The sequence below is a fragment of the Candoia aspera genome, chromosome 1, assembly GCF_035149785.1.
Source record: "Candoia aspera isolate rCanAsp1 chromosome 1, rCanAsp1.hap2, whole genome shotgun sequence".
In the NCBI taxonomy this organism is placed as follows: domain Eukaryota; kingdom Metazoa; phylum Chordata; class Lepidosauria; order Squamata; family Boidae; genus Candoia; species Candoia aspera.
The window spans coordinates 321,519,577-321,530,081 of record NC_086153.1 but is presented as its reverse complement, the minus strand read 5'-3'; the positions used below and the strand labels follow the sequence as shown (position 1 = coordinate 321,530,081).

The window sequence follows — 10,505 nt, the reverse complement described above, 5'->3', positions numbered from 1 at the left end:
CGGTGGACCCTGCATCTGAGAAATATTTTTATTATTATTAAATTTATATACCGCCCATCTCACAATAAAAGTGACTCTATAGTTAACAGTAAGATAGAGCTGGAGAAAGGCCATCACAATGGTTGGGGAATTGGAAGCAACACTCCAGTTGAGGGGCTTTGTAAACACAAACACAAAACACAGTAAGAGCAGGTAACAGCAGCATATAACATTAGGCATAGCATGGCATAGCAAAACCTGGCTTTGCCTCCAGGTCTGGGGGTCCCCAGGGACCAAGAGACCTTGACATGGCTCCCTTACTAGAGCTAACAGCATCCTCTCCTGTTTTTGTTTTTTTTATCATTTTTAAATGAATGTTTTTACATATTTATTGGCTTTTTTAATTAAGTGTTGTACACTGCCTACTTTTCTGTGAGATGGGCAACTATACAAATTTAATAAATAAATAAAAATAAATGGATGAAGAAAGTAAAGATAAATGTTTCCCTCTGTCATGTGTATCAGCAGAAGGCAGAGCTACTATGACTAGTGGGAAATTCAGGGCAAACAGTGACTGGGTTCACACATTATGTTATGCCATGGTTTAACTGATTTATTAAATACCATAATTGGTTGGGTTTGCCTAACACGTTCAGCCATAAACCATGGTTTACAAGTCATAAAGGCTGGGTTCACATGACACATTTTTCTACATACTGCGTTGTTAAGCTACAGAATTGGTTAGAACAAGGTGTGGTGATGGCCCCCAATTCAGATGGGTCTAAAAAGGAAGCAGACTAATTCATGGAGGATAAGACAATCAATAGTTGCTAGTTATTATGTCTTTTTTCCGGGCTTCCCAGGGATTGTCCCCTGTGGGATACCTGATGCAGGAACAGGAAAACCTGTAATCTGACCCAACCAGGTTCCTATACTATAAGTTACATTACAGTGTTTTTATATTGCAGCATGGAAGATTCTATACGTCTTCTTTAGGGAATTCCAAATCAAGAACATAACAGTACAGTTTGAGTAATAAGCATCCCTTTATTTGCTGACACCATTACAAAAACTGATTACATTAGCAACCCAAAAAAGAGAAGAGTGGGGAGGAGGAGTGTTTACTTCAGGTAGAAGTCAAAGGCTGCTACTCCCAAACTGTATCTAAGTAAAACAGCATAGGCTGTCAGTATTAAAATGTTACTGTTGCTGCTGCCGCTACCACTATGCCAAGGGTGCATGTGTCTGTGTGTTTGTGTGTGAACGAGTTTTACTGAGCATAGTAAAGATAAAAGGTTACACATTTACTGTAGCTCCAGGAATGTAAAGCTCTAATTATCCAAACCGTTTATTTAAATTCATTTATTATAAAACTAAACTCTGGAGGTGTCTGCAGAGTCGTCTTCTTCATCATCTTGTTTAAATCAGTAGTCTAACAAAGAGTAGAAAAGACAAAACTCTGTTCAGTGTTTGACAAAGTAGAAAGGGTGAACACATAAATAAGGCTTTAATTTGGCAAAATATAAAATACATTGCCTTCTGCTACCCCCAAATTAAACGATCTCCCCATGATTTCATTCTGCAAAAGAGAAGCAAAACAAAAACAAAAACAAAAACAAAAACAAAAACAAAAACAAAAAACAAAAAACAAAAGATAAGCTTAAGGATAAGATAGTCACTATGGCAAAATATTTTCATTTTTAAAAGTAACAGAAAAATATGTCATATCTTGGGGGATCCAGTTCTGTTATATACTAAGAACCAGGAGGTTTTTTTTAAAATAAAATCCAGAATTTAGGGAGGAAAAAAAAATCAATATTCATCATGTATATTTTTCTTAAAGCTAAAAAGTGGTACTAATTAAGCTCACATTTGGAATTTACCGAATACTCAGAGTTAATGAAAATTAACTTTTGTAAAGAGGACAGACAACTGAGAATCCAAATTCCAGATCTGTCACTAATTAAAATATCTATGTTTGAATTTATAAATGAGATTTTTGTTACCCAAGAATGAGAATAACCCATTAACATCACAGCTGTGGAAGAATTCTCTACAAGAGCAGTGAAAGGAGCTGAAAATGGTTTCAGTCAATGCAAATCTATGGGAATGCCACCGGGAATTTTGAGAATGACAGTTTTAACACTTCTGTAAGCTGCAGGCTGGGGAAGGCTGGCCTGAAATGATTCTTCCTAATGTGCTATTTTATATGGGGAAATACTCCACAATGGTATTTCAATCAAAGTGTGAGGCTGCAAGCTTCTATGATTCTATTACTGCTGCCCAGAGATCAACTGAAAGGTTCAGCAAAGTTAGTTTTGCCTTCCTGATTAAGTCCACCCTAGGAAAAACAGACTCAAACTCTCCTACCTAAGAGCTGATACTGTTCTTTTCCCTTTGTGAGCATTTGGCCAACTGATGCAAGCAGCTTCTTGAGATGGACGATATCTTGAGTTAAATTCACAGCTACATTTTTATCTGGCCCTGCCTAAAGGGAAGGAAGAAAGTAGAAGTATTAGAAACCGTGCGGCACAGGAGGCCAAAGGAGATTAACAAAGAATTTTAGGATATCAGCTAGGTACCTAGTTAGAAGCCTCAATCTGTCTCACCCCTTAGACAGACTCTCCCTATTCCTAAGGCCCTTCATTTACATTTAGCAGTGTTCTCCTACACAAGTTTCAAGTCGTGGCCAAAGGGCTCCTTTTGCTCCAGGACAAACAATGGAAGGCATTTTGCTCAGATCTCTTGGCCTTTAAACATTTTGGGTATTCACTTCAGAAAGTCAATAATCTCCTCCCTCCCAGTGTGGCCAAGTTCTTTATAGAAAAAATTCTCCATCTAGAAAATTTGAATGTCATGGAGGAGAACTGTATTAGATCAGATCTCTCCTGACATGCTACCTTTTTAGGCAAATGTTTTTATTTTTTTAATTGTATGGAGGCTTCACCTGTTTAGCGATGTCCTAAACCAGAACAACCCAGATACAATAAGAACTAGACAATAACAGTGTATCCAAACATCAGAGCAAAAAAACTTTCCAACTATCTCTAAGGTTCCCAAAGTGTGTTTGCTTGCCAGGACATTACTAGCCTGCCACCTGGTGGCAGGATAAGATAGTCTATAGCAGTGTTTTTCAAACTTGGCAACTTTTAAGATGTTAATTCCCCAGCATGCTGGCTGGGGAATTCTGGGAGTTGAAGCCCACACATCTTAAAGTTGCCAAATTTGAAAAACACTGGTCTATAGCCACTGGCCAGCCCCATGAAGGCATGTACCAAACACAAACAATATGGAAGACCGTAATACTGCTGCAGTTGGTTTGGAGTCCGATGGTGCCTAAACTGAAATAAGTAAGTAAACAAATATACACTACCTGTAGACCTCTAAAGCAAATATCCAATGGCTTCTACAACCCAAGCAGCAGTTTTATATACAGACCGCAGTGGGCCCTCCATGCCAAGCAAATGAAAACCTGTTAGTTACTGCAAAAGTAAGATGTGGCATTTCTATTATGAAAAACGATCACAAATGATAGAGAGCAAGATGCACGCGTATAAATCAGCTCAGCCTCTAGGTCCTCCGCTCTGTCCCTGCACACCATATGGCATTTTATTTGTACATCTAGGAAAATACTCACCGTCTGTGAGCAGACATCACTGTTCTGTATCACTTCGGTGCCCGCACTAGCCTTTCCTATTTCCTTTTCTAGGATCACCAGCGATTCCTGGGCCTTAAAAAAAAAGCAGCAAATTAAAATATTTGTTGTTTTAAAACATTCAATCACAATCAGAGCCTTTTTAAAGAGGAGGTAAAGGGGACAACAGCCCTGGCCCCGTACATGAAGGAGGACACATCAGAATATAATTCCGTTTTTGAAATGATCAGATAGATCATTGTTTTTCATTCTAGACTGCAAGCATAATCAGTGAAAATATAACAAGAAATGTTCCAGTATTGTGTGCTTCTCCAAGCTCCCAATTACTGAGCTACCGATTTCAGTGGGGGAAAAAAGAAGAGTTGAGAAGAAAATTATACTGACTTAGGATATAGTGAGAAATATATGAGTATGGGAGATGGGGTTTCAAATAAACATGCTACCCGCCCAAGTCTCTTGGAGTCTTAAAAGGGCCCTGATCACAATGAGCAACTACTAGGAATGGCAATGGGGAGGAAGGGGCAAAGCTCATTATACATTGCACTTACTATTTCAAGGTAATATCTGGAAAAACAAAGCGTGAGCATAATGAGTACATTTGCAACCAAGGCAGTGGAAGCTAACAGTGGCTCCAGTTTCCACTCGAGCATCCCTGGTCTGCCCTGTGTGGGAACTCATCTCAGGAACCACTGTTCCAGAAAAACAAATAGAGGGCTTAATCACATTTGAAGGGATTTCTGTTGTTTGGAAAAGTTCCTGCCCCTGAACACAAATGATCCAGGGCTGCAAAAGGAATCCAAAATAACTAGGGCTATAAACAGTAAAAGAACATCAGAAGGTCACAGCAGCCAGATAAATCAATAATTAGTAAGTGGTGTCAAGCAAACTTCCCGGAGGAAAAATATTCCAAAGGGTTCACTCCACCAAGCAGGACCTTTTGCAGAGTCTAGGAGATCATCTGAGTATTAAGAGAGTCTCTCCTGTTCATAATTTAAGTACAGTAGCATTTTGGAACTGATATTTCCAAATAACCTTAATAAGGACAGCGTCACATAAAACACATTGCTATAACCTAACCTGGAGGTTATTGATGTATGGACCACCATGATTTTTCTGGGAGGAGCTAGAATTGGCACAGCAACCTTAATGGGTATTTTCGTGACTAACTTGAATCAGTCAACACCCCAGGCTGTAGATACAGTGCTTTAGGAAGAAATGTACTGCCATCCAGAATGAGTTGGCCATTATGTTCCTAGGAAGACAGAACATCAACCAAAGGATTCCTTACCTTTGGCAAATCAGCAGCTAATTTGTGTCTTTCACTCTGATCAATTTTGAGTTTAGATAACGTCTCATTCAACTGGGTTTTCAGCTGTAAGAGGTAAGACAGGGTCAGTTGACAGTGCTTAAGAGGAGTATGGGGCAGTTTCTGGTAAAGTAATATACACACAAGAATATATACTATACATAGTGAAGATTAATCACTACAAAGGATGTTGGATGATAGGAAATTCCATCTGCAAAGGAGTTAAGAAGAAAAGATAAGTCTGAAAGAGGTTAAAAGCAGTAGACAGAATCTTAAACAGATACTATTTTAATGCCTTGCCAGTGAATTTGCATAGATTTTTACAAATACGTTTTATTTTATTGGCTTCAGATTTAAAGTTGACCAAAGACAATTATTCTTGGCCTCCTTGACACTAGATACTGTAAGTAACTCTTCATATAATGCAAATGAACTGGTCAGAAGAGGTACTTGTATGGATCTAACATTGTTTTGTTGTCTCCAGATCAGTTTTTAAAAACACAAGGAATCCTTCCCCAAGACAGTATTTAGACATTTTCTGTGTTTTTCCATGATCTGAATCAATATAGATTCCTACATGTGAAAATAGAGAGAGATGAAAATAATCTCCAGAAAAAAGAGTGGGAAAGTATCTTTTGTGGAGCCACTTCCCCATTCAAAATGATACTGAAATGTAAATGCTAGATTCTCCTGAATTGGCTGAAACTTCTGTTCTTCGATTTCCAAATTATATAAAAGAACCTCTTAGCAAATTAATATAATTTGGGTCATTCTCCAAGTGTTCCCAAATGTAATGAATTCATGTTGTTCAGCAGAGATGAACTTTTTCATTTGTTAATTTAATCATGGTTGGACTATATCCCTGGAGGATGGTACGTTAGAGATCTTTTATCTGGTGGTTGGTTTTGATCTCTCTCTGCCCAGGCTTAGTTTTCCTTCACCAAAGGGAAGTGGCTTCCTTGACCACAAGGTGCTCCAGTCTTGGTTGGGAGTCCACTCCCTTTGGATGCATGACAAACAGACATGCTCTTTTTCCCACTGAATAGGCCCTGTGAGCCTCAGGCTGCATGTTCAGGTAGCTTTTAAGGAAATAAAAGAACTCCCCTTCCTTAAGCAAATAAACCATATTACTCCATAGAATCATACATCTGGTAGTGGATTTTTCAGTCATTGGTTCCAACCCTGTTTGGTGCTGTAGCCCAAATTAACCTCTTCCCTAGAGACAGCTGCTACGCCTCTTCTGCTTGAACCCATCCAACAAAGGGATGGCTATCACCTCTTTGGGTATTTCATTCAAACAGCTCCTACACAGTTGGGAATTTTTTCCTACCACTGAAATTTATCTCCCTGTAACTTAATTATTTCAATTCTTATATTCTAAAACTACAGAGAATAAATTGTGTAACCATTTTGGTATCTGAAGAGTATTGTATGTCTCCCTTGTGTTTTCTTCTCAAGGCTAAATATATCCAGCTCCTTCAACTGTCTTCACATACTTAATTTCCAGCCCTGTGATCTTTTTCATTGCTCTTCTATGAACCCTGATAATGCCAAATGTTGAGAATTGGATAAAACTCTTGTGGTGTTGTTTGCATATTCCAACATCTTTGTATACAAGATGGAATTGTTCAGTTTTTCTTTTCAGCAACTAAAATTCCTTTCAGGAAAGGAAGTATACAGTCCAAATAAAACCAAAGATTCTCCTCAAAACAATCCCACACCATCACCTAAGCCCAATTCTTCTGTGTTCTGTGAACGTCATGTTCCAAATTCCCGAAGTATGGAAATATTAATCCTTTAGGCAAGGGGTAGGCAGGCAGATGAAAAACTATACTAAGCAGTAGTCATGTTATTAAGAGGCAGAGAAAGGCTGTAAAAGGCTGAAATGGACAAAGGCTAAGTTGAAATGGTTAGCAGACAGACAGGATTTGGAAAAGCTTCTCCACTTTTGAACAGATATATTCAGTGGAGGACAGGCCTCTTACCAAATTTAACTCTTCATTCTGCCTTACTGCTTCAGAGTATGAGTCATCAAGTTTTCTCTGCAATTCAGTCAACAGATCTTTAAGCTGAAATGAAGTTTTCAGAGGCTTTAGGATGCACTGCTGTATGTTCCCAATTTCCCCTCTATTCAGCCATTAATGTTATTTATTTCCAAGCAACAAATGAATTTGAAAGCACAAAAATGTCCCAGATCCTTGGATGAGCAGGTTTTTCATCTCTGGGCCAACTAAATATTCATGCTTCCAAGTAAGTGTGCACATGTGACAGAAAGCAAATCTGGCTGCAGCATTTTAATTAGGTACGTTACCTCTCGGACTTCTGAAACATATGTTGATCGCTCCATCTCTGCTTTTTCCAATTCATGTTCCAAATGCTCTCGCTCCTTTTTAAGCTACAAAAGGAATAGGCAGAGTCACAAATCACACAAGTTCACTTCAAGTTCAACTTCATTCAAATAATCTGTATCTTTAAATTACTTTCTTGGCACTTCATTGAATATAAAACTGAAGAATTTATTCATGATAATTCTAAACTCAGAGCTAACTTTTCATTCAATAGCCATGTTTAAAAACGGGGAACAAAGCAGTTGCTATTTAATGAATGGCTTATAGACTGTGGTTCAATAGGTCCTCATTTGATATCCTGGCTTACTGGGAGGACGTGAATCTATTTCCTAATGCACACAATGGGGAAAAAAAATCCAGGAAATTTTCAAAGTTGTTTGCAAAAGGAGAGGTAGGAACAGCACATGCAGACACATATCATATTCCTAGATGAATAAACCATAATTTATCCATTTGTTTATTTTTCGGACAATCTGACAGGTGAGTTCATTGAGGGCATGGTTCACTGCTGGCAACAGAAGGTAACCTAGGCCCTTGATTAAACTGCTCCTGAGTGGCCTCTCTCAGCAATTCCAGGTGCCCTCTCCCATTTCTGGAGGGCCTCTGAAAGAAAAGCAGCAGATGTGATGTCTAGAGCATAGGCAGTGGAGAAAAGAGTGTGGGTATGTGCCCAGGTTCGGGCCTGTTTTGTGGTGATAAGAGAGGTTAAACATTGTCTTCCTACATCAGTCTATCTATGGAACTCTTAGGGCAGAAAGAGCTCTACCTCTAAGTTAGCAACTACACAGAAATCTGTATAAATTAATGTAGGCATAAATAGTTGTGAAGATCCATAAATTAAATGAACTAATTGTCTCATTTATTCAGATAATCTTCTCTGTTTTATGTATAAGTTTGGGTTTACCTGTGTCTGCCTACTGATGCTTCAGATATCTTTCATTTGTATCTTTTCCATTTTATCCCCTACATTAAGAACAATTATACTGAGAGGCAAGCTGTATTTTTTCTAGACTGACGAAGCACTGAACAGCGTAAGGGTATCTTCAGTTAACGGCTGAAGTCTGATTATAGGCTCCAACTAGCTCCCAAGTATTTGCAGCATGAATACTTGATCTTTGAAAATACCTGTTGTAGTTCCTTCTGTGATTCTTCAATTTTTATTTTCCATTTGCTCTCTTCTTCTTCTACACTCCGCTGTAGCCTTTGCAAGATTCCCTCCTAGTAACACAAAATTTCAGTTATCTTGGTGCCTCAAGAAACTGAGGCAGAAGAAATCCTACTGGATACAGAAAGATTTTATAAGGTCCCTTCCTACCGTCTCTGCAAGGACCACTTTGTACTTCTCGCATTCTTGCTGTAACATTACATGTAGCTCATCTGCCTCTTTTAACTTCTGTTCCATGACCTATAATGATAAAAAGATTCCATGAATATAATGTGCAGGATGCAAGGCAAAGAACTCTGTTTGTTCCAGTGAAAGCTGTACGGCTGCATTTTGGAAGTGCCATTGGCTATGGATTCTGCCCACCTAACCACGTTCTTTCTCACACACTTGGAAGAGGGATGCCCATCCAACCGTCCATCCATCCACACCTGAGAATCTGAAAACAAGTCGTTGCTTTTTATTTATTTATTTATTTATTTCACATTTGTACCTTTGTCTAAGAATCAGGATAGGTGGCAGGGATAATAATAGAATATGAATTCCATATATGTTTAAAGAGTGACAACAAACTAAGATGGACAGTTATTTCTTCAAGCAACTCACATCTACTACTGAAATTACAGTGTCTTTGAGGAACAGCAACAACCTTGAAGAACACAAAACAAAAGAAACAAAGATGGCAGAGAAAACAAAACCAGATGGGAACAAGGACAAAAGAAAACGGTTGTCAATTATCCTCGCCAAAGGTCTGGATGAAGAGCCACGTCTGCAGCTGCATAAAGGTGTGGCAACCCATGCCTTTTGTCGTGTTTTTGAAGTTCTTAGATCAGGTCAACAAAATGTGGTGGCTATATTGCTAAATTTCAGTGGAAAAGTTTTATATGCACTGCAACAACAACAGCAACAACAACAAATGTAAAAATGAGATCTTGGCTAAAGAAAAGGTGCGTGCCTCTGTCGCTCTACGGAAAGGGTCTGTCTTTTCTTCACAGTTCTGTTCAGTCAACAGTCAAGTCTGAAAGCTCAAAATTCTGAAGATGACAACCAATTCTGTAATTAGGCTCTGCAGAATTGTAATCATTCAAAACATGAAAGAACTTCGGGGAAAACACTCATGGGACCGATCGTTAGACTAATCTCGGAGTTACCTATCATCAGTCAAATCTCAAGATATCACAAGACAGTTCTCAAGCAAAGGGCATCAGTTTTCTCCCTGCTCCCCAGGATGAAGAAAAACTGGCATTAAAAAAACACTTAGTTAAACTAAATACATATTCAGTCTGTACTAACCTTAATGTCATCTGTTCGAGAAGTCGCTTTTGTATATTCTCTTATTGCTTTTTCAAATCCACCCATCCACTCACTGTGGCTCTGAATATGAAAGAGGCATTAAACCAAGGAGAATTTGGAAATAAACAAGTAGCACAGCTATCTAGACAGGACAGATTAGCTAGCAACTGCCAGTTAATTGGAGCCTTGAATGTTATGTACAGAATATCAACTTAGAACCTAGCAGTCTTTGAAGACACAATTTCGCGAGATTGTAGAAGTGAACAGGCCAAAGCTGATTAATTAATAAGAGTCTCAGAGGACATATTAGCAAACCCAATTTTTCACTCTTCGACTGTGTCTGTGAAATCAAACAGTGTTGTTTTAAACACAGCTGCCCACTGGATAAACCTAACGGAATGATAATCTTACCAAGGTGGAAGGAAGAGAGACTACAGGAAATAGCTTCTGCAGTACATTTCTCATCTCTGCTTCAACAGCCTCTGCATGTTGCTGTCTCTCCTGGATTGACAAAGTGAAAGGAGAAAAGACAAAATAAATGCAAATCTTCTACCACAGTGTCACATCAATCTCCATTTCTTGGCCTAAATATTTCTCCTGAGTTTACTACTACTGGTTCTAAGCAGCAAAAATGATTTCATCTGCTGCCCTTGCATTTGGAACATGGAATGCTTCAGTTTTTAAACTAAAAGTCATTTTAGTTTGAAACTAAAAGTTTGAAAGAGTTTTCCAGAGCAAAGGTCTTTGAGTTTGACCATTTCT

The 10,505-nt window shown here is 38.6% G+C and overlaps 1 protein-coding gene across 6 annotated transcripts in view; it reads right to left on the bottom strand.

The window, feature by feature from the left end:
• Window positions 1-1,006: 1,006 nt before the first annotated feature.
• KTN1 (kinectin 1) overlaps window positions 1,007-10,505 on the bottom strand; it is an 87,438-nt gene continuing 77,939 nt past the window's right edge. For 4 of the 6 annotated variants that reach the window (XM_063290481.1, XM_063290486.1, XM_063290484.1 and 1 more), the window contains 10 exons: window positions 10,155-10,244; window positions 9,744-9,824; window positions 8,604-8,693; window positions 8,414-8,506; window positions 7,252-7,335; window positions 6,926-7,009; window positions 4,923-5,006; window positions 3,617-3,709; window positions 2,350-2,467; window positions 1,007-1,411 (listed from right to left, as the gene is read on the bottom strand). In XM_063290481.1, coding sequence (XP_063146551.1) covers window positions 1,404-1,411; window positions 2,350-2,467; window positions 3,617-3,709; window positions 4,923-5,006; window positions 6,926-7,009; window positions 7,252-7,335; window positions 8,414-8,506; window positions 8,604-8,693; window positions 9,744-9,824; window positions 10,155-10,244 — 825 coding nt within the window. In that variant the 3' untranslated portion in view covers window positions 1,007-1,403. Of the gene's footprint in view, window positions 1,559-2,349; window positions 2,468-3,616; window positions 3,710-4,922; window positions 5,007-6,925; window positions 7,010-7,251; window positions 7,336-8,413; window positions 8,507-8,603; window positions 8,694-9,743; window positions 9,825-10,154; window positions 10,245-10,505 lie in introns of all 6 variants that reach the window. The other 2 variants (XM_063290483.1, XM_063290485.1) reach the window with 2 other exon arrangements.